Source organism: Podarcis cretensis (assembly GCF_951804945.1).
Source record: "Podarcis cretensis genome assembly, chromosome: 13".
In the NCBI taxonomy this organism is placed as follows: Eukaryota; Metazoa; Chordata; class Lepidosauria; order Squamata; family Lacertidae; genus Podarcis; species Podarcis cretensis.
This window is the reverse complement of record NC_137182.1, coordinates 11,574,963-11,597,947: the sequence shown is the minus strand read 5'-3', so window position 1 is coordinate 11,597,947 and position 22,985 is coordinate 11,574,963. Positions and strand designations below refer to the sequence as shown.

General features: G+C 48.3%; 3 protein-coding genes and 1 long non-coding RNA gene across 7 annotated transcripts in view; 2 read left to right on the top strand and 2 right to left on the bottom strand.

Annotated features, from left to right (window-relative positions):
- Positions 1–98: 98 nt before the first annotated feature.
- On the bottom strand, positions 99–9,566 carry CNTD1 (cyclin N-terminal domain containing 1). 4 transcript variants are annotated; one of them, XM_079949975.1, is made up of 8 exons: positions 9,475–9,566; positions 6,811–6,992; positions 6,629–6,704; positions 5,722–5,878; positions 4,605–4,767; positions 3,775–3,919; positions 597–693; positions 99–425 (listed from the first exon to the last, which is right to left on the bottom strand). In XM_079949975.1, the coding sequence occupies exons 2-8, from the start codon at positions 6,980–6,982 to the stop codon at positions 330–332; spliced, it is 906 nt and encodes a 301-aa protein (XP_079806101.1). In that variant the 5' UTR covers positions 6,983–6,992; positions 9,475–9,566; the 3' UTR covers positions 99–329. The 4 variants fall into 4 exon arrangements, with proteins under 4 accessions (XP_079806101.1, XP_079806100.1, XP_079806103.1 ...); XM_079949974.1 differs by having other exon boundaries at positions 9,382–9,534; XM_079949977.1 differs by having other exon boundaries at positions 9,485–9,529.
- A 27-nt stretch (positions 9,567–9,593) lies between these two features.
- Positions 9,594–13,293, top strand: COA3 (cytochrome c oxidase assembly factor 3). Its single transcript, XM_079950181.1, has 2 exons — positions 9,594–9,921; positions 12,951–13,293. The coding sequence occupies exons 1-2, from the start codon at positions 9,705–9,707 to the stop codon at positions 13,052–13,054; spliced, it is 321 nt and encodes a 106-aa protein (XP_079806307.1). The 5' UTR covers positions 9,594–9,704; the 3' UTR covers positions 13,055–13,293.
- A 2,231-nt stretch (positions 13,294–15,524) lies between these two features.
- LOC307201134 lies at positions 15,525–21,043 on the top strand. The gene is made up of 3 exons (XR_013832572.1): positions 15,525–15,721; positions 16,106–19,290; positions 19,945–21,043. It is a non-coding gene; the product is annotated as an uncharacterized lncRNA (long non-coding RNA).
- WNK4 (WNK lysine deficient protein kinase 4) overlaps positions 18,327–22,985 on the bottom strand; it is a gene marked incomplete at its 5' end in the record, with an annotated part of 67,333 nt that continues 62,674 nt past the window's right edge. The window contains 2 exons of the mRNA XM_079949280.1: positions 18,327–19,247; positions 21,053–21,153. Of these exons, the coding sequence (XP_079805406.1) occupies positions 19,245–19,247; positions 21,053–21,153 (104 nt within the window). The 3' untranslated portion in view covers positions 18,327–19,244. The remainder of the gene's footprint in view (positions 19,248–21,052; positions 21,154–22,985) is intronic.

The following is a 22,985-nucleotide window of genomic DNA, read 5'->3' as shown; positions in this document are numbered from 1 at the left end:
AGGCCTTCAGAAGAAACATTCTTCTCCTGTTGCGGCAGCACACACATCTCAGCGTCTGCCCTCAGGAACCATGCTTCTTCACCAGTCTTGTAACTGTGCAAGGCATCAATGGTTGTAGGCCTAAGGCCCCTTTTAAGTGTCCTCTTTAAGTGCCCGCCCCAGGCCTTCTCAAAAGGTTACGGTAACAGGACAAAAGCCTCTGAGGTAACCATTAACATTTAAATATAACTGGTTGCCTTGTTTCTTTGGAGCACAACCATCTCTTTGAGAGCCCCAAATGAAGTGTGGCAGCATGCTGTTTGGAGGGCAGGGGGTGAAGGTGGCAGAAACTAGTCGTCGCCCACGCTGTGCTTCAGAATTGCGTAGACTGCCTCAATAATGTCTTGCCGACCGATGCCTGTGGTGTCGCTGAGGTATTCCGTAACCTTTCAAAAGAAATAGGGCGAGAGGTTAGGACAGCGCATGGATACCTGGCAAGGAAGGTGGCAAGGGTCGGGGGTGTATGGAAAAGAGTGGAATCCACTCCATCGCCCCTGGGTTCCCACACCTTGTAACCCCATGGCAGTTTTGTGGCTAAGCCACAAAAGTGTAAGTACCTGATTCAAGCCCTCGGGATTCAAGAGGAAAGTGCTTGCCCCAATGACTCCGACAGCCAATAGCATGAGATCTTCTTTTACTGGCAGAAACTTCGCCCTGTCCAGTTGAAGCAACAAAGTAAGACAAGGTGTGGCATTGCACACCACTAATCGCAGGAAGACTCATCGGGCTGGAGAAGCTTCGTTCTACTGCCACTCCACCAGACCCAGCCTGAGACCTTTTTTTTGGCGGCCCTCGGTAACATTTGACGCCCCTCCCCGCAGAGGCACTGGGCTTTGGGAAGGAGGTGTGAGGGCTCTTGACAAGAGTCCTAGAGTCCTCCTGCCTCCTTCCCCAAACCCAGCATCTCGCCCGGCTTTGGGAGGGCTGGTGAGGAGCATAAAATTTTGGACTCGCTCTCCTACCCCGTGTGACAAGGCAGTGTGTGGCCCATGGGTTCCCTGTCAAAGCACTCTTGTGGCCCACTTGGTATGAAAGGTTAGATCACCCTGTTCTAGGTTATTGGGAATTGTCAGAATTCCACACCCAAGTCTAAAAGGAGGAGTTATTTCCTTACAAAGAAACATGGCACCAGAAGATTTTTTTTAGGTGGGCGGGAGCTAGTAAAGGGACCCCTGACCATTAGGTCCAGTTGTGACCGACTCTGGGGTTGTGGCACTCATCTCGCTTTATTGGCTGAGGGAGCCAGCGTTTGTCTGCAAACAGCTTCTGGGTCATGTGGCCAGTATGACTAAGCCACTTCTGGCGAACCAGAGCAGCGCATGGAAACGCCGTTTACCTTCCTGCCGGAGCGGTACCTATTTATCTTCTTGCACTTTGACGGGCTTTTGAACTGCTAGGTTGGCAGGAACAGGGACCGAGCAACGGGAGCTCACCCCGTTGTGGGGATTCGAACTGCCAACCTTCTGATTGGCAAGTCCTAGGCTCTGTGGTTTAGCCCACAGCGCCACCCGTGTCCCTTGGGGGGGAGCTACCGCCATCTAAAAAGGAGAATGTGTGGCTATCCACAAGCTAAAAACACACACAAAGAAGTCACTTTATGGTATCCTTGCATGTGACTGAGCCAGTGGCAATATTACCACATCCTGTCTGCACATAATGGGAGAACAGTAAACCTCTTTGGTGTTTTCATTCCTTTCTATAAAAATATAAAAGTTCAGACACTCTGCCACTGGAGATAAGTGCACCAGTGTTGGAGGAGGGGGAGAGAATCTCTTTTTAGATTTTAAGAAGTAAATAGATCAGGACATTATAGGCAATGCTGCAGGGCCGGGGGAGGCGGGGCAGGGGGAAGAGAAAGGGCAAATTTCTATTGCTTTTCATACATTTCTTTTGTTAACTGAGTACACGAGTTGTCTTTTGCTTGAGTATTATAGCAGGGATGTGCTTATAGAAGTCTAAAACGGAGTTTTTCAAAAGGTCACGGAACGGTATAGGAGAAGGATGTATCGTTTATGTCCTAGGTCAGTGGTTTTCAACCAGTGTGCTGTGGCACCCTGGGGTGCCTTGAATGATGGTGAAGGGTGCCATGGGCAACACTAGCCTCTGTCCTCATTTCCTTCTCTCCCTCTTCTGATGCCCTCTCACATCTCTGCTTCCAAAAGGCTTGCACAGTTGTTTCTTGCAGCAGCCCTGGCTACAAGATCCACAGGTGAATGGTGCCTCTGGGGCTGGTCAAGGGGTGCTGGGTGCCAGGAGCTGAGGCGGTCTCGGAGTAAGCAAGCAAATGGGTGAGGGAGCCCAGCCAGCTATAGTCTGCCAGCCCTTGCTATTGGGAATGGGCAGAAAAGTCCCAGGCCCCTGTGGGGCAGTGTGAGGAGGCACCTCCCTTTGGGGCAGCTCAGAGACCATGGGCAGCAGCCCAGGGGCTGCCCAGAGGACTCCTGAGGAGAGGAGGCTAAGGGAACACTCCACAAGGGAGGGTGTTCGAAAAAGGGTGAGAGGGTGGCAGCTCTGCAGGCAAGGAGTGACATAACTGGGCTCCTGAGCCCCACAGGGGTGCCGCAGAAAGAATGTAGTTGGCCAAGGGAGCTGTGGATTCAGAAAGGTTGAAAACCTCTGTCCTAGGCAATATTCAGTATATGCCCACAACACTTATGCAGCCACATCCCATAAACCACACCAGCAGAGTGGGTGTATTTTCTCGGCCGCAATGTAATGTGTTACAGGTGCTATGAAAATGCATTATCCTTGCAACAAAAGTGTTTCTGTTGAGGAAAAACACTTATATCCAACGAGACATTTTTAGAACCAATTAGGTAGAAAAGGCCCTAAAAATGCAGCTTTTTTTATATAAAGGGAGACAATAAAAGACCCAGACTGCAGTGTATCTTGCAACAGAGGACCATCACATGCCGTTTTCAGACTAATTCCTTGTATGAAGTAGTTTGAAACTTGCTCTGGAATAACTCTTTTGAAAGGTTTCTGTAAAAAAATATGATACAATTCTCCAGTCATCCTAAGGGACTTGTGTAATGCTAGGGCTCTAGCTGCTATTGCCTGATGGTCCATTTCAACCACATTGATACTTTTTATTGTATCAATTTATTGTATTAATGGTGATGCAGATTTTTTCCTTTTTTTTAAGCCACAGTTGTACCGAGTAGTGTTCTGTGTTTCCCTTTAACCTTCGTGTGTGTGTGTGTGTGGCACTTTCACAAGGTTTTTTTTCTACTTCTGGAGCTGTAAGAATAGAACATTGCTCATCCACTGTCTATAGCTGAACTATGTCTCCTTTCAGCAACATATCCAAATAGGACATTTTTAGCCTGGGTTAGAAAATACCAGCCTTCCCAGCCCTGCTAATTCCCACACTGTATTTAAAGGATACCTTACAATAGACATCGAGAGCTGTGCATGCTGTGCTGTTGCCAAATTTTGTGAAGTCAGGCTCCATCCCATGTGCATTGCTTACAAACAGGCCTCTGTTAAGGTGTGCTGCTTGGAAAAGTGACTCAGACTTTCTTGGTCTCTAAAGTGCTCTCTGCTCTTTGTGCTGCTTCAACAGACACAGTGGAGTCTGGAAGTGCCTTGGGCCAGTCACCAGCCATTGGTGTAGCCAAGGGGGGCAGCTGTCCCCCCCATCAATAAAAATCTGAGGTTCTGCCCCCCCCCCAACAAAAGCTCCCCCCTTACCAGAATGAATTCATTTCTAGCTTGTCACTTCCCAGAACTTACAGCTGGAGCTCATTCGGAGAGGAGTTTTTAATCGAAGTCTTCAGCAAGGTGTCATAAACGCTGCTCCGCAAGAGGTACGTTAAAGCCAGCAAATGTCTGCACATTTCAAGCAGCTGTTTTGTGGGCAGCATGTAGCCATTGTACCCTAATCATGAGGAATAACAGAAGGCAGCAGAAGCTGCAGTTAGGTTTCTGTCTGGAACCAGAATCTACAAACCTATGTCTTGACTACCCCTTTGGACAATTTAGGGTAGATGCGTGGACCTACGGGAGATGCCTTCTAGTAGTTCACCACACCCTTCTTCCTTATGTGGCCAAACTATTATAGGATTTGTTGCCTCGGTTTCAGCGCCTTAATTTTTGTAGACTTTCCCCAAAAACCTAAAGCCAAAAAGGTACTGCTCTCTCTGGAATAGCTTACAAGGGGAACAAACTGAATGTGTGTTCAGGCTAGATCTAGCAACAAATTCAAAAGATACAGTTATTCTGTTGCAGCAAAAAAATTGTCTTTCCCCCTTCTTCTGATTAACAGCATCTCCTTTAAAGTGGAGCTGTTCAGAACGGGACTTGCTGCAGAATGGGAACACTGCAAGTTGATCCAAGTATTCATTTTCCTGAAACAAGGAGCCCAATATGCCAGAAGAAGCTTAAGCGAATAGATTTCGAGACATACCCTTATTCTTCCACTGCTCTGTACACCAGAAAAAAATGCCCTGTTAAGGGTTCCCTAGAGCTGCTTGCTGCTCAAAGAAGACGAGTGGGGGCTGTGACTTATTTTTACCTCCTTAGCTAAAGCTTGCCCAATGTTATGTCTTGTTCTTGACCCTTACCTAAAACCTCCAGCAGCATTTCAACATAAGCAAAAGGGGCTGGAAAATTGATTTGGAAATGCAGAGCCTTCAAAATGGCCAGTTCAGATTCCAGTAGTTCTTCTGTGGTATAGGAGAAGCCCAAAGACTTCAGAAACCTCAGAACCACGTTGTTATTCACTATCTGTACGAAGACAGAAATGTGACCATTACTCTCAAAATGCCAACTTTACATCTGTCTACCACGACCGGGTGCTAAAGGAGTTCTGTTGTCTATTTATTGCAACACACACTTTGCATTAAAATGACATTTCATGCTATGGGGGCTGCAAAGGGAGCTGCAGAAGGGCGGGGGAGGCAGGAGAGCTTGTTCTATGAGCAGAACTTTGGTAGCAGTTCTTAAAACAAGACCCCGTATTTTAAAAATACATGCAAATCTCTATAAACATGTAAAGAAAACCTTCCCCAAACTCTGTTCATAGTTTTTTCTAATAATATAAAAGGTGTCCCGCCCCCTTCAGCTACAAGTTGATAATTGTGAAAGCCTCATGATGCTATATAGCTATTAGCCATTTTTAATATAGCTACTTGCAGACGCGCGTGGCGCCGTGGGTTAAACCACAGAGCCTAGGACTTGCCGATCAGAAGGTCAGCAGTTCGAATCCCCGTGACGGGGTGAGCTCCCGTTGCTCGGTCCCTGCTACTGCCAACCTAGCAGTTCGAAAGCACGTCAAACTGCAAGTAGATAAATAGGTACCGCTCCGGCGGGAAGGTAAACGGCATTTCCGTGCGCTGCTCTGGTTCGAGAGAAGCGGCTTAGTCATGCTGGCCACATGACCCGGAAGCTGTACGCCGGCTCCCTCGGCCAATAAAGCGAGATGAGCACGCAACCCCAGAGTCGGTCACGACTGGACCTAATGGTCAGGGGTCCCTTTACCTTTACCTTTACTTGCAGAGTACATCTGGCTTTGCAACCAATAACTCCCATTTTCATTTATTGGGCAGGCATTACTGTAACATTGCTCTAAAAAAAAAATACTGTCTTAACATTCCCTCCCACAGAATTGCTCTGGGATGGTGCATAAAGAGAGCAAAGATTATGTCAAAATATGTAAGGGCACTTCCTGAATCTTCTTACACTATAATGGAAGGAGAGCTTGCTGGCAAGCTGGATGCAAGAGACCAGACGCAGCACATATGTGCTCTCAATCTGCTGTTTCACTGAGGCCCACTTGCTGTCTTCATCCTTTGCTCTCGTGAGATGAGAAGCCTCTTTAATGAGTGTAAGCATGAACCTAGGAAAGTACAAGGATAAAAAATCTGGTTAAAAGGAAAATGAAGCAAGGCTGGCAGTACCTGTAAACCTTGCTCTCTACAACACCCTAGAATCAAAGGTGCTTGCTTAGATCTGTGTCAGGGAGTTAAAGCAGCTTGAGTCCTGAAAGGGAAATTGCAAGGTGCTTGCTTGCTGCAGATACCTGGCAGTGACGGACTATGTGTGAAACAGTGTGAAAAGCCCTCTACGCTTGCTCTACTGTCCCAGGAGCGGTGAATTGCTCCACAAACGCGTCCTTGGGATTCCAGATCCCTCCAGCTTCTTTCTGCTACTGCGTACCTAAACAGAAAGTGTTTGCCAGCCAGGATGGGCCCCTTGGCAGTCACTTCGAGCAGAAAAGAAAACTGCAAATGCTTGGTGGGCCTGATGTGACTAGCCAGCAGCACACCGAGGAAGAAGGTTGTGACATCTTGCAATTGCCTTCCCCTTAAACTCTTGCATTTATGACTAATGGAAGGTGTTTCTTACATTACCATTTGCAGGCAGAGTCTGTACAGCCTGGGCCTTCGGCTCCTCACTCCTGCTCTAAATTAATACCTGTGGTAGCCATTCTTAAAAGGATTTTATAAAATATATATATATAAGGGGAGCATGTAAAGGTCTAGTCATCACTCGGAGATGATAACATGGTTGTCCGAAAGCTACACCTCAAAGGTGAAGAATATGTAAAATGTTATCTTCTCTCAAGGTGGGCAGAACAAATCAATACCTTTCAAATATTTCTATGGCTTGGTATCTTGCTGATTCAGTCAGGCTCCATTTTTCGGACAGAAGAAACACAAATTCTGTCAAAAAAATAAATAAAGGGTGAGAGGTGGGGGATCCACAGAATCATAACCGCAGGTTCTTTTGGCATGTCAGCCTACTGAATTTGCCAAGCTCAGTTCTCACCCACGATCTGTGTCTCTTTAAAGCAACCTGCCTCTTCGCACAGCTCGCTCAGGTACTGCTCATTCTCCCTGGCCATGTGGAGTAAAGCATCTTGGATAACTCCGCCGGCCACTGCTCCAAAGACAGGCTCCGAAGAATGGTACCTGGACGCCACCTTTGTGGGTGAGCCCATTGGAAGAGTTCTGCCAAGGAGGAAGGAGCAGTTCAACACCCACCATTTTAATTTGTATAATTTCCTTACTTTCTCTAGAATTGTTGTCTTTCCCCTCTCCCTTCTCTGCCCATGCCTTTTTATTGCCTCTCTCGAAATGAAGGGTTCTGGAACTCCATGTTGCAAGAGGAAATCTAGAATTGCCTTCCACACTAAAACACAATCCTATGCATATTTACTCAGATCTTAAGGCCCACTGCTCAGTGGGACCCAATGCTATATGCATGTTGGCTGAAGTTTGCCAATGTGGTGCCTATGGGCACAATGGCACGCAGAAGGCCTTCCCCCTGATGCCCACAAAACCTCTGACCCACCCATCACAGTTTCCCTTCATCAGGTGCTGACTTTGGTGGGTACCGTTTCTCCTCTGGAAAGTTGAAGGAAGAAGTTGGAAGAGAAGTGCCTTTCCCCCACTTCCTCTTTCAGCTCTATGTGATTTTCAGCGCTCAGATCTGCACCCGAGTAGCAGAGCAGAAAGTGAAGCAACTAAGAGGTGAAAGGGAATGATCTGGGAGTTTCACCACCACCTAGCCATAAAATACATGTTTCTGTTGACTGAACCATAAAAAAACTGCTTTCTAGCACTCTCATGGTCCAAGACACAAACATAGGAATATCCTGCTTGAACAGGTTAATGGCCCACCCCTCCAACCAAAATCCGGAGGGTGGCAGCATGAGAACGGGGCCTTTTTGCGGTGGCTCCCCAATTTGTGGAATACTCTCTCCAGGGAAGCTCGCTTGCGGCCACCATTATATACCGTACTTTTAGGCAGTGATTTTTTTCTTTAAAAAGAAAAAATACTCTCATTTTGACTCAAGAAAATCACCATTTTATAGTTCATATCGGGGAAAATAAATACAGTAACTGGACAAAAGTACAAAGATTCACAAAATGTTTAGGGGTATGCATCCCCTTGCATCTCACCCTCTGAAAAAAGCATTGCATTTAGGCACTAAGCGAAAACATTCCTCTATAATCAGGCCTTAAACTACCTGTGACCACTTACATTGGGACATTTGTAATGTATTTTGTTTTCCTCATGGTTTTAATGTATCTATGTGCAGGGTTTTGTTTCATTTTTGGGTCTGTTTTGTTTGCAAAACAGGCTTTGGGTTGCCCCAGGCAAGGCAAAAAAAGGTAAAGGTAAAGGTACCCCTGCCCGTACGGGCCAGTCTTGACAGACTCTGGGGTTGTGCGCCCATCTCACTTAAGAGGCCAGGGGCCAGCGCTGTCCGGAGACACTTCCGGGTCACGTGGCCAGCGTGACATCGCTGCTCTGGCGAGCCAGAGCTGCACACGGAAACGCCGTTTACCTTCCCGCTGGTAAGCGGTCCCTATTTATCTACTTGCACCCGGAGGTGCTTTCGAACTGCTAGGTTGGCAGGCGCTGGGACCGAGCAGCGGGAGTGCACCCCGCCGCAGGGATTCGAACCGCCGACCTTTCGATCGGCAAGTCCTAGGCGCTGAGGCTTTAACCCACAGCGCCTAACAAAATCAACAAAATCAATGAACCAGATGGTGTGCAAGTGTGTGTGTGAGAGAGGTGGCTTACGTAAAAAAAAAGCCAATTCTAGAGGATCTGTTTTAATCCTACTGACACACGTCCACTGAGCCACCACCCCAAAGGCCGGCGGGCACGCCTAGATATAGGACTGGGGGGGTTGGGGTTGCCACCACGTGCTGCCCAGCTGCCATCTCCAGAGACCCAATGTGGCGTAGGCGTTAGTGTTGGACTATGGCCTGGGAGACAAGGGTTCGAATCCACACTCACTGGGTGACCTTGGGCCAGTCACCATCCATGGGTGCAGCCAAGGGGGGGACAGAGGGGCAGCTGTCACCCCCATCAATAAAAATCTGAGGTTCTGCCCCCTCATGCCCCACCCCTAACAAAAACCCTGGCTATGCCCATGTCACCATCTCTTAGCCTAATCTATTATGTTACTATTCCTTAAATTTAAATTAAATAAATAAATTAAATAACATAAATATTATGTTATTGTTCCTTAAATGTGTATACTGCCCCATACCCGGAAGTCTCAGGGTGGTTTGCAACATAAAATTCACTATGCATATATATATATATATATATATATATATATATATATCTACACACACACACACACACACACACAAACTATATATAGTAATAATTTTTTTAAAAAAAGCCAATAATCCCCCTTTTCTCCTCCTTCTCAAGGTTGTTGTGAGGATGAAACGGGGAGAACCATGTACGCCACCTTGAGCTTCCTAGGAAGATAAAGGTGGCATATAAATGCAATAATAAATAATAGCAATAATAATAATAATAATAATAATAATAATAATAATAATATAGTACTGTACTAATGTAATTATATACATAATCTCTCCTATTTCGTTTCTCAGGAATAGGTTTCCCCCCCGCAACACCACACAGCTGCTCCTCCGAAATCAACCGTCCCCAGACACGCACCCTCATACACACGCGCGCGCACACGCGTGTCCAAAGCCGCCCTGAGCCCGCGCCCGCCCTCGCCAAAGATGGCGGGAGCGGCACCGCCGCTCAGTTCCCCCCTTAAGATGGCCGCCGCTTTCCTTGCAGCGCGCCGCGGGCCCTCAACAAAGATGGCCGCCCCGCCTCAGCCGTCCCCATGAGGGCGCGCCCAGCAGGCCCTTCCCATTGATCCGGAGCGGGCGGGGAAGATGTCGTCGCCGTCGCCGTCGCCGTCTTCGTCGGGGCCTGGAGGAGCGGGACCCCCGCGCGGCCCAACCTCGAGCGTCCGGCGGCGGTGGGAGTTGCACCGCGCCGGGGCCCCTGGCGGGTTGGCCTCCAGCCCCGCGGTGGACGCGGCCCGGCGCGGGCTGAGGGCCCGCAACGCCCTCACGGCGCTCGGCATCGGCGCGGTGGTCGTAGGAATTTGTATCCCTCTCTGGACGGAAGGGGAGCGGGAGGGTGGGCGGCCTTTCGAGGGGGGAAAGCAACTCTGCACATGCTCAGGGGCGCTCTTTTCACCCCGCCCGTCTGGATACGGGTTCCTGTGGAGAGAGAGAAAAGGGGAGTCGCTCGCCTGGCGCCTTCATTCCAACTTTTAAATGAAGTCTGTGAAAGGGGAACAAAATAAAAAAATTCCTTCCAGTAGCACCTTAAAGACCAACTAAGTTAGTGTGCATGCACACTTCTTCAGATACACTGAAACAGAAGTCACCAGACCCTTCTATATAGTGAGAAGGTGGGGAGGGGTATTACTCAGAAGGGTGGTGGGAATGGGTGATTGGCAGATAGCTGTGATGAGCCTGTTGACGACTCTTAAGGACTGCAATAGGTCTTACAGGAAAAAGCAAGGGGTGAGAAGGTGAAAAATGGCTTTGTCATGTATAATGAGATAAGAATCCAATGTCTTTGTTCAGACCAGGTCTCTCCATGGTTTTAAGTTTGGTAATAAGTTGCAATTCAGCAGCTACAGACCTATTGCAGTCGTTAAGAGTCGTCAACAGGCTCATCACAGCTACCTGCCAATCACCCAATCCCACCACCCTTCTGAGTAATACCCCTCCCCACCTTCTCACTATATAGAAGGGTCTGTTGACTTCTGTTTCAGTGTATCTGAAGAAGTGTGCATGCACACGAAAGCTCATACCAAGAACTAACTTAGTTGGTCTAAGGTGCTACTGGAAGGAATTTTTTTATTTTGTTTTGACTATGGCAGACCAACGCGGCTACCTATCTGTATCTGTGAAAGGGGGTGTTTATTGCCAGTCCCTTTTTTATGGGGGTGGGGGTGGGCGCACACCCCTAAACATTTTGTGAATCTTTGTGTGGGGTTATTTGTGGGGCATAGGAATTTGTTCTTTTTTTCAAAATATAGTCTGGCCCCCCCCACAAGGTCTGAGGGACAGTGGACCGGCCCCCTGCTGAAAAAAATTGCTGACCCCTGGCTTGGAGCATCCCACCCAAACCTGAAGGAGAAGTTGTTGTTAGTTTGCGTGGGTTCTGCGTTGAGCCTTGGGCGATAATAGGGGGTGTAAGGTAAAGGTAAAGGGACCCCCTGACCATTAGGTCCAGTTGTGGCAGACTCTGGGGTCGCGGCGCTCATCTCGCTTTATTGGCCGAGGGAGCCAGCGTACAGCTTCTGGGTCATGTGGCCAGCAGGACTAAGCCACTTCTGGCAAACCAGAGCAGCGCACGGAAACACCGTTTACCTTCCTGCCAGAGTGGTACCTATTTATCTACTTGCACTTTAACGTGCTTTTGAACTGCTAGGTTGGCAGGAGCAGGGACCGAGCAATGGGAGCTCACCCCGTCGCGGGGATTCGAACAGCCGACCTTCTGATCGGCAGGTCCTAGGCTCTGTGGTTTAACCCACAGTGCCACCCGTGTCCCTGATAGGGGATGTATCAGTTTGCTTTATAGAATCATAGAAATGAAAAGTTGGAAGGGGACACCGCCCCCCGGTCATTTAGTCAAAGCCCCTGCGATGCAGGAATCTCAACAAGCCGCCCCCTATACAATTTGGAACCATACTGAACCCTTCTTAGCTTTGCAAATGTCCTAAAATGGCTTTTTAAAAACAAAAAACACACAAGTTACTGTATTTATGTATTAAATTTGCATACTGCCCTTCATCCGAAGAGGTCGGGGTGGTTCACGGCATAAAAATACAAAATAAAAGCAAGGAAGAGTTCCTTCTGACTCTTAGAATTCTGTGATTCTATAAAACAAACCAGTACGCCCAGGGCTCAATGCAGAACTCACACAAAGGAGTAATAATCATCATCATACCGTTGAAGAAAGTGCAGGGAGGAGAACACAGGGCATGGTGGAGACATTTGGCTCTGCTTTCCCCCTCTGGGGTCCAGGTGAGGGTCTTTCCTCAAAATCTGGGTGGCTCTCACCACCCCACCCCACCCTGCCCCATCCATTTGGGGCAGAGAAGCGTTGAGATGTGAGGGGGCTGTGTTTGGGCTTAATTTGGAAGGCGGGACGATTTGGCCCCGGAGAATCCTCCGGTGTGGGGTGTGCATGTGTGCGGCTTGACTTCTGACACCAATTTCCAACCTGGTGCAAACCTCCACAGTTGCTTCTGATGCGGAAGAAGCACTCTGGAAAGGCCATGCCTCCTCCTAGTAGGCCAATTCCCGCCTTCCCCAAGCAAGGTGTAGGTTGCTTGTTTTCCTTCAGCCTCAATTCCAGCCGATAAGTAACCAAACAAACCCCTGTGTTGCAAAGAGAACGTCAGCAATGTCTAGGCAACACGATGACCATGTACATACGCAATAGACAATCTTTATAGAATTCCTTCAAACCATAACTAGTACAAAATGAATCTTTAGTCTCAAAGTCTCTGAAAATCTTTAAATGAAGCAAAGTACCGGACTTTGTATGATGAAAGACAAGCTGTGAAGCTTTGCGTATTCAGCAAATATGATGTCCAACACTGAACAGTGATTCCAGATATTGACTACCGTTTCGTAAAATTCTTCGTCAGCGTGGTACTGAAACAGTCAATGTGTTGCCTAGACATTGCTCACTTCCAGCTGAGGCTGCCTTAGGGGCATGCACTGGCAACCTTCTTGGTAGCAGAAGCAGATTTTGCTGCATACTGCAAAACTCCTCTCTTCCTCAATATCTTGGGAGGCCTCCCTCCCAAACCCATTTTCCCTGCCAGCATGTTTGCATGAAGGAGGCTAGTTTTAGTGCTAGTGGAAGTGACTCGCTCCAACCATTTTGGATCCGTTCTTGCCTCATTGAGACCAGCGCCGCCCTGTGCTGTGAAAGCACGTCTTCTGACTTTAAGGTTTGGCTCAGTTGAAGGGCAAATGCCCTTTCTCCTTCCTTGCCCTTGGCATCGGCTTCAGGGCTGGAAGGGAGCTAGGTGGCAGTGTGCAGTGACTTACCTGGCTGTCACAAATAGTATTTGTAAATTGTTTTCCTGAGCTGTCTGCGCACAGATGCCTACACCATTCATTCCATCTCCCAAGAACGCTTCTTGGATGAGCTAGAACGGGATGCCGAAGTCATGCAGGCCCGAAGAGCAAAGGCTTCAGCGGAATGAGGATGACGGAGTACTTACACTTTAAGAAGCACAGGGACAGATGCCATCTGTGCTGCCAGCTGAGGATGCGATGGCACAGTGACCTGGGGCATTGATGCCCCCCTGCTGCTCATTGAGAACTGGCTTCTTCATCTGTTTATAAACTCTTTGCCATGCGTAATATGTCAAAGCCTAACAATTTCAGATACTGTATTTAATGTGAAAGAACAATAAATCTGTTATGTGGATTATGCTTATAAGCAGCTGCTTATTTCTTTTTTCAGAGTAGCACAGACAAGACTATGTACTGTTACATAGGATGAAATACGCATTTTAAAAGATTGGATAGGTGAATATTGTGCTGGTCACATGTCAGTTTCAACTAGTTTTGTAGGTCCACAGCAAAACCACGGACATTCAGAAGTGAAAATAAAAGGTAAAGGTACCTCTGACCGTTAGGTCCAGTTGCGGATGACTCTGGTGTTGCGGGGGCTCATATCGCTCTATAGGCCGAGGGAGCTGGCGTTTGTCTGCAGACAGCTTCCAGGTCATGTGGCCAGCATGACTAAGCCGCTTCTGGCGAACCAGAGCAGCACATGGAAACGCCATTTACCTTCCCACCAGAGTGGTACCTATTTATCTACTTGCACTTTGACGTGCTTTCGAACTGCTAGGTTGGCAGGAGCAGGGACCGAGCAATGGGAGCTCACCCCGTCGCGGGGATTCGAACTGCCAACCTTCTGATTGGCAAGCCCTAGGCTCTGTGGTTTAGACCACAGCTCCACCCGCGTCACAGAAGTGAAAATAGTACAGGTCTTAATGGGACCCGCAGGCTCCTTTCAAAGCATGGTTGCAGGGGTGGGTTCCAGAGACTTGGAAAAGTGACCTTGACACAGTGCTACATTTTATGGACATTAAGTGAACCTTTCCTGCTTATGAAATTTAAAGAAGTATGGTCCTCAGGAAAGATCTCTGTACCTCCTCCAGCAGGTATGCTGAGAGTTTGTTTTCCAATAGAATAATCAGCTTGGCTTGTCCTATCAACCAAGAACAACTGTTATGAACTCTGACCAGCTCTGTTCCAGGGCATCGTATTCTGTGTGTGCTGCTTTCACAGCTGTGTTGTTGCTGTTATTGTCTCTCCTAAGTAGTATTCGGGGCTAGTAAATCATTAAAGCGGTGGCTGGCTTGGAGCCAGACAAGGCAATTGTCAGATGCACAATTCTCTTAAGAGGCTTAAGGGAGGGAAGGGAATTTTCCATTTAGCTGAAGCTGGACTGTATTGTCTGCAGTGCAGGCTTCCACCGCGCAAGACTTAAGAGCCTTGCTCCCTCCACACAAAAGATACAACAGTAATTTCAGCACTGGAACAGTTTAGAACAGGATAGAGCAAAGGTATCTTAACCTACTAACATTGTTATGTTAACTTATGAATAGTAAGTTCCCAAGACAGCTGAAGTCATTGATACAAAACTAATATCACGTCTTTTCTGGGTGCATTTATGAAGTGCCAAACCTTCGTTGCCCCACCATTAACCTCTGCTCAATCTGTTTGTTCTCCCTATCACTTGTTGGTTTTGTTAATGGAAGCCTCTACAATATTAATAAAACGTGGCCATGAAATTAAGTGCTGCCTTCTCCCACTGCTCTTTGGAGGGAGCTCATCTCGTTCCATTAATTTATTGGTTTCTTCTTTTTTAAATACAGATAATTGAATTCAGGGATGTGCAACCAAATGCCTTCTGTTTAAGAGAACAGTTAGCGCAATTAAAAGTTCACCGTGCACCAAGAAAATCTGGTATTTGCAAATTAAGCCACCTGCCTTAACTTTAAATGTAAGCTGTAAGCATGTTCTGCCCAGAATGGTATACAGTGGTACCTCAGGTTACATACGCTTCAGGTTACATACGCTTCAGGTTACAGACTCCATTAACCCAGAAATAGTGCTTCAGGTTAAGAACTTTGCTTCAGGATGAGAACAGAAATTGTGCTCTGGCGGCGCGGCAGCAGTGGGAGGCCCCATTAGCTAAAGTGGTGCTTCAGGTTAAGAACAGTTTCAGGTTAAGAATGGACCTCCGGAACGAATTAAGTACTTAACCCGAGGTACCACTGTACATGGCTACTCAGAAGTAATCCCCTTGATACCTTTATCCAAGTTGTCAATTAAGCTGCCCAGTGTCTGTCACCACTTATGGCTGCAAATTAGAAAAACCAGTGCTATGTGAAGTCCTTCCTTTTGCCTGTCCTTAATGTCTCGCCATTCAGCTCTTCAGATGACCACCAGTTTTAGTGTTGAGTATGGGTAGGCAAACTAAGGCCTGGGGGCCGGATCCAGCCCAATCACATTCTAAATCCAGCCTGTGGACAGTCCGGGAATCAGCGTGCTTTTACATGAGTAGAATGTGTCCTGTCCTTTTATTTTAAATGCATCTCTGGGTTATTTGAGGGGCATAGGAATTTGTTGTTTTTTCAAAATATAGTCCGCCCCCCTGCTAAAAAAGTTTGCTGACCCCTGATTATGAAAAACCTCTGTATTTTCTCCCAGTTGTATAATTTTATGAGCTACCGTGTCCCCTTGCTTGCCTTTATTTCCTGAACTAAAACCCAAATTTTGTCACCTTCCCTTGTGGCGGTGCTCCAGCTCCCTGATAATTTTGGTTGCAATTTTCTGCACTGGCTACCAGAAAGGTAGGGACGCAGGTGGCGCTGTGGGTTAAAGCCTCAGCGCCTAGGGCTTGCCGATCGAAAGGTCGGCGGTTCGAATCCCTGCGGCGGGGTGCGCTCCCGCTGCTCGGTCCCAGCGCCTGCCAACCTAGCAGTTCGAAAGCACCTCCGGGTGCAAGTAGATAAATAGGGACCGCTTACCAGCGGGAAGGTAAACGGCGTTTCCGTGTGCGGCTCTGGCTCTGGCTCTGGCCAGAGCAGCGATGTCACGCTGGCCACGTGACCCGGAAGTGTCTCCGGACAGCGCTGGCCCCCGGCCTCTTAAGTGAGATGGGCGCACAACCCCAGAGTCTGTCAAGACTGGCCCGTACGGGCAGGGGTACCTTTACCTTTACCTTTACCAGAAAGGTACACGGTATTGCAAATGTGGCTGCACCTTGTTTGTATAAAGGAATTAACAGTTTTGGCTTTAGAGTCTTTTCCTAGTGATCCACACTATGGAATTTGCCTTTTTCACAGCTGCTGCACCCTGGTTTTGTTTTCATTGAGCTAACCTCCCTGACCCCAGGATTCCTTTCCTGGTCAGTCATTGTCAGCAGAAACATCATGTGTATATGTGAAATTATGATAATTATTTTTTGCTGTGGTGTGCAGCAGTTTATATTGGACTTTGTTTGCCAATTCGTTGCCCTTTCACTCAGTTTGAAGATTTTCTTTTGGAGTGCCTTGCAGTCCATTTCGTTTTTCGCCACCCTGAATAACTTGGGGCCGCTCATGGGGCTGCCATATGTCATAGCCGGTATTTGTCCTTTGAAATGGTATTTGGGCAGAATTTTCTGAAAGTGGCTGAAATGTCCGGGGAAACCTGGGCACAGGGCAGCCCGTATCGGAAGTGATGATTTTTTTTTTTGGCAATTTCCCTAAGAAATAGGTTAAAACTACCAGTACTTGCTTTCTGGAGATTTTGCAAAAAAAACAACAACCCTGAGGCATCCTTGAAGATAGCAGCTCTGCAGTTGATGCCTAGTAGAGATAAGAAGATATACCAAGGTTCTATTTTGGAGATGATGCAGAATTCTTTCTTGCGATCTTTATTACCTGTCCTTCAAGGTACACCTGTGTTTTGTTTTAAGAGCATAAACTGAGCTAATCTCCATTTAAACTTGTGCTCATTTTGAACTTGCCTATTGGCTGAAGCTTACTTGCATGAATAACTCACCTCACCTGCCAAAAAAATCAAAACCAAAAGATGTTTCCAAGAACAATTGCGAACTTCATTCCAAAAGTCTTGGGTAAACTTAAGTTACAGCTACCCTACATGCTTATGGGATTAATACTGCAGATTTACATGCCTGCTTTTTCTTCCAGTAGAGTTAAGCAGATGTTTAAAGAGAAGCCACCTGTATTTTAAGTGGAAGGATTTGTATTCAATCACACAAATGTCTCATTCTTCTCGGTATCCATTATATAAAACATTTAGCTTGAAGAATTAACCCTTGCTGTGGCTCCTTTAAGAAAAGCAGTCAACGCCTTGCATCTCCAGTATACGCCTTTGCATGTGTGGGTCCGGTGAGGCTGACATACAGTGGTTCCTCGCAAGACAAAAAGAATCCGTTCCGCGAGTCTCTTTGTCTAGCGGTTTTTTCGTCTTGCGAAGCAAGCCCATTGACGGCTTAGCGGATTAGCGCTATTAGCGGTTTAGCGGCTTTTAGCGGATAAGCGGCTTAGAAAAAGGGGGGGGGGAGGGGAAAAAACCCCCGCAGGAACTTGCAAGACATTTTCATCTTGCGAAGCAAGCCCATAGGGAAATTCGTTTTGCGAAGCACCTCCAAAAGGGAAAACTCTTTCGTCTAGCGAGTTTTCCGTCTTGCGAGGCATTCGTCTTGCGGGGCACCACTGTACTAAATTTCTCTTTATATTAGCACTCTTTCAGTCCCCCCCCCCAAGTCAGTAGAGCATGCAACTCTTAGCCCCAGGGTTTGAGCCCTGTGTTGGGCAAAAGATTCCTGCACTGCACCAGGGTGGCCTAGATGTCTGTTGTGGTCCTTTCCAACTCTACAGTTCTACAATTCCCTGTACGCCGTGCGCAGCCAAAGACTTGTGCACAACCACCAGAGCAGCAAAACGTCCTGGGGCAGCTATGGGTGGTGTTCAACTTAAGTGCCGCTCAGAGAACACCTGTTGAAATTAGCACGCCGACCACCGGCCTACCATGGTGATCTCTGCCGTTATGAATCCGTTAAAACTTTCCTGTACCCCAGATTGTGAGAGGGTTGGTTGCAGGAGCTCATTCCCACCTCCTCCGCCCCTCATGTATTCCGAATGTGATGTCTCCAGGGTTTGATGGGTTTGTGGGGTGGTGCATGACACCTGTAGAATATGCCCCTCTCAGACAGAAGGACAGTACAGTATTGACAACACAATTGTGTGCTCAGAGTGTAATTTGGGGGTGGGAAGGATCAGGGAACTTGGAAACCTCCCAGCTGCATGCATATTGGCTTACTGTCTTTGGTTCTACTTGAGTTTACTTTCCTGGCAGGGTGTGTGTTGTCTGTCCTTCAAGGAGAGAGCAGTCCCGAGTGCTGAGTATAACAGGCAAAATTTCCTCACGTCCCGGGTGTTGCTTGGAGGGAGTTTGAGGTTGTTTTTATTTATTAATCACCGAAAAACACAGATGCATTATCTGTTTCGCTTCCAAAATGAAAGTGTGTGTGTGTAATAATAAAAAAAAATCATACACAAAACAGAAAGCATCAGTGTTTCATTCCAAAGTGCAGGTTCCCATGCAAGTAAAAGGATGAGCCCAAGCAGTTCATTGCCCCAATCAGGGTCAGGGTTTTGGTTTTTTTTGTTTGTTTGTAAAAAAGTGCAAAGAGGAGGCCACATGTAGTGCCACTGCTGTTGGAGGCAGGAGCTGAGCGGGGGCTAAGGCTAAGGGAAGCAAGAAAGAGAGGTGCCCCCCCAATCCCTTTAACACTGAGGCACAAATTCTGGAAGTTTCCTCTCCTAAGGCAGCTCCTTAAAGTTTTCTAAGCGCTTTGGCCTTGGGGTGGCTTTGTGAATTGAGCCATGCAAGGCACAAGGATCAAACGACGCTCGCTTAAGTTAGACCCGGCCTTGGGGGCGCACACACACTACACCGTCCATGTGTGCAGATCCCATCCCATAGCACATACAGAACAGGCGGCACCCTGATTCCGTTTACAGTGACGCTCCTTTGCGAGGCAGAAGCAGCGGGAAAGGCATGCCAGCTCAGGCTTCCCCACAAAAACGCACCCCCAAACAACCGGGGCTTGGCTTCTCTCTGCAGACACAAAGTCTTGTGCGGAGGAAATGTCTGTAGTGTTGGGCTGCTCACTTGGCCTCTGTACGTTGCTCAGAGGCAGCTCGTCCGTTCGTTCCGCCAGGGGAACTTTCCTACGTCGATGGCTGCTGGCCTTGACGTTGGGAGCGTGAGGCAAAGGCTGCATAGGACCCTTCGCTGCCTGCTCCCGTCCTTTCGATGGTGGGCAGCAGGCTGAGGTAGTCCAAAAAGTGTCCACGGCTGCTACTGTAGGAACAAAAGGAAATAGGTGAAAAAGAGACAGGGAGGTGTACCGTATTTTTCGCTCTATAGGACGCACTGGACCATAGGATGCACCGGACCATAGGAGGGGGAGAACAGGAAATTTTTTTTCCTGTTCTCCCTCTAAAACAAGGTGTGTTCTGTGCGTTCAAGGTGCGTTCACCCGAAGCCTTCGGGTGCGTTCACCCGAACCCTCTGGAGGCTTTGGGTTCCTTTCAACCTGCTCTTTGGGGCTGGTGGGGGGGGGGAGCGCTGCTTCCCCCACCGCCAGCCTCAAAGACCAGGTTGGGTAGCAATGCAAAGGTGGCACACCGCTTTCCCGCTGCCCCCCGAGCTTGTGGGGCTGGCGGTGGGGGGAAGCGTTGCAGCCTGCAGAGGCTTTGCGCAGCTAACCCCAAGCTAGAAGAGCGAGACGGAGCGCTCCGTCTTGCTGTTCTGGCTTGGGAACAGCCTTTCTAGCCTCTGCAGGGCAGCGGGGTGAAGGCACCCTGCTGCCCTGCAGAGGCTTTGTGCGCAGCCATCCCCAAGCTAGATCAGGGAGACGGAGCGCTCCGCAGCACTCCGTCTCCCTGTTCCAGCTTTGGGCTTAGCCGCGCAGCCTGCATTCACTCTATAGGATGCACACACATTTCCCCTTAATTTTTGGAGGGGGAAACGTGCGCCCTATGGAGTGAAAAATAAGGTACTTCAGTGGTAAACATGTCCTTTGGATTTACAAGGCCTTGGCTTCATTCCCCATTACCTCCAGTTAAAAGCGGAGCTTGGATAGCAGGCCTGGGAATCACCAAGCATTTTTAAGAACATTTCTCTTCCCCCAAAGGCTCCCAGGAGCTGTAGTTGGCTAACAGTGCTGGGAATTGCGGCTGGGTGCAATGGGTAAACTCCAGCTCCCGGGGTTCTTCTTTGGGGTGTGCCTTAAATCTACGGTGTGTATGCAGAGGGAGACTGTGAATATCATTGCTGTGTATAATCCTTCTAATTTCAAGGTTTAGGAATTGAACACAGATACGGCCACCAAGCTGCTGCTACAAAGGAGCACAAACACACAGTGACAGTTCTTAAGTTCTTGAACAATGGGCATTCAGACTATATAAAGCTCAAATCTCACTTTGTGCCAAGATACCACCAGTAGTGATGTATGGAAGTGAGAGCTGGACTGTAAAGAAGGCTGATCACCGAAGAATTGATGCTTTTGAATTATGGTGCTGGAGGAGACTCTTGAGAGTCCAATGGACTGCAAGAAGAACAAACCTATCCATTCTGAAGGAAATCAGCCCTGAGTGCTCACTGGAAGGACAGATCCTGAAGCTGAGGCTCCAATACTTTGGCCACCTCATGAGAAGAGAAGACTCTCTGATGTTGGGAAAGATGGAGGGCACAAGGAGAAGGGGACGACAGAGGACGAGATGGTTGGACAGTGTTCTCGAAGCTACCAGCATGAGCGTGACTAAACTGCGGGAGGCAGCGGAAGACAGGAGTGCCTGGCGTGCTCTGGTCCATGGGGTCACGAAGAGTCAGACACGACTAAAGAACTAAACCACCACCACCACCACCACACACATTTGGGGTTTCTGCCTTAAGACAGGGGGAGTAAAATGAAACTTTGCCATAGAACACACCTTGATGTGGGACTTGTTCCCTCCAGAGGGTTTGTTTAACCCTCTTCACTTTTGAATAAATATTTAAAGATGTGTGTGCACGCCCATGTGTATGTCTGTCTATCTAAATCTTCTGGAGCGTGGCCCGAGGTCCAGTACTCTCTCACCCTCTACCCCAGGGTCACGACTCACCATGCATCCAATATCACTGGCGAAGGTCACACCTTTGCTCTGTCGCTGCTCCTGGGAAGTGTTGGTGCTCCCACCGCTTACAGAATTCCTCCTCATGATCCCTGCAGAGGCAACAAGAGCGAGGGAAAGGGACTATTACAAAGAGTTTTGAGCTCATTCATGATACCATTAGTATGGGAGGGGGCGGGTGGAGGCGATAAGGAAAATACAGAGCTACACATGATCAACATTTATAATGGCTATCTATGCACATGGTTCTTGGTGGAGAAGGGGATTGGCAGGTCCCTGCCCCAAGAAGCCTACATTCTCAACACGGGTACAAGTGAGGAAAACGGGGATAGGGTAAAAAGCAGAAGAAAAAAAAAGATTTAAATTACTTGTATTTCAGCAAAGTTACAAGCCCAGTGACAAATCCCACAGTTTTGTGGAGAGGAAAGGTAGGAAGCAAGAACTGATAAATAATGGCATACATTTCAGCCCCCTTGTCAAGAGATTGTTCACAATATCGGCAGTGCCAAAACACCGTTCTACCAAACACAGAGGCGGCTGGGACTGTCTGCTGCTGTGTAACAGGGCCAACCTCAGACTCTTCTGAGCTCCCACTGTGACTCTCAGCCTCTAACCCATGGGTAGGCAAACTAAGGCCCGGGGGCCGGATTCGGCCCAATGGTCTTCTAAATCCGGCCCACAGACAGTCCAGGAATCAGCGTGTTTTTACATGAGTAGAATGTGTCCTTTTATTTAAAACGCATCTCTGGGTTATTTGTGGGGCCTGCCTGGTGTTTTTACATGAGTAGAATGTGTCCTTTTATTTAAAATGCATCTCTGGGTTATTTGTGGGGCATAGGAATTTGTTCTTCTTTTTTTCCAAAATATAGTCAGGTCCCCCACAAGGTCTAAGGGACAGTGGACTGGCCCCCTGCTGAAAAAAAATTGCTCTAACCCTAGTCCTGGAAAACCCTGCTTCTCCTGACCCCCCCTTGATTGCTCAAACCCCTTGCTTCTAGCACCTCCCAGCTCGTCCCTTCTGCTGACTGCTCTTCAGTGTCCCACCACCGGGGTCTGAGATCGAAGTCGTCGTGTTCTGTGCACTTCCTGTGGGGGCTCTTGGGTGTGCCCCTGACAGTGGGTGAAGATCTACACTGGGAACAAGTGGGGTACCGAATCATCCTTAACCCGATGGTTGAAATGGGCATCAAAGGCCGTTGTGGGGGAAAGGGGCCTGCTCTGAATCACGCCAAGCTGCGTGCAGAGCCTAAGGGACCCCAGAGGGCATTTCCCAGCCATTTCCTCCCCAGGAATGGGAGGAGACCAGCAGTGCCTCCTATTTGCTGAGAGGCTGTTGCGGAGGCAGCAGATCTGGCCTTCAAGAGGCAGACAGCTGTCAACTTTCAGATTTGAAAATAAGGGATCAGCAGCCTCGAAAATAAGGGATCAGCAGCCTCACCTGTCCCAGGGACAGTCTAAGAGGTATCTAACAATCCGGGATAGCAGCGGAAAACGGCACTGGAATAAGGGAATTTCCCGTAAAAAAAGGGAAGGTTGACAGCTATGAAGAGGCACCTAGCAGAGGAAGCGGGCGTTGCATTCCTCGGAGGCCGGATTTGCTGCCTAGCGGATCCTGCCGCCCGAGGCGGTTGCCTCACATTGCCTCTTGGCTGGGCCGGCCCTGAAAGCTGCCTTAATAAAATAGTCTGGACTAATGAATCAAAGAAAACCAGGTGTGGAGGACTCCCTGGTCCTGAATGGGGTAACTGTGCCCCTGAAGGACCAGGTGCGCAGCCTGGGAGTCATTTTGGACTCACAGCTGTCCATGGAGGCGCAGGTTAATTCTGTGTCCAGGGCAGCTGTTTACCAGCTCCATCTGGTACGCAGGCTGAGACCCTACATGTCCACAGTCTGTCTCACCAGAGTGGTGCATGCTCTGGTTATC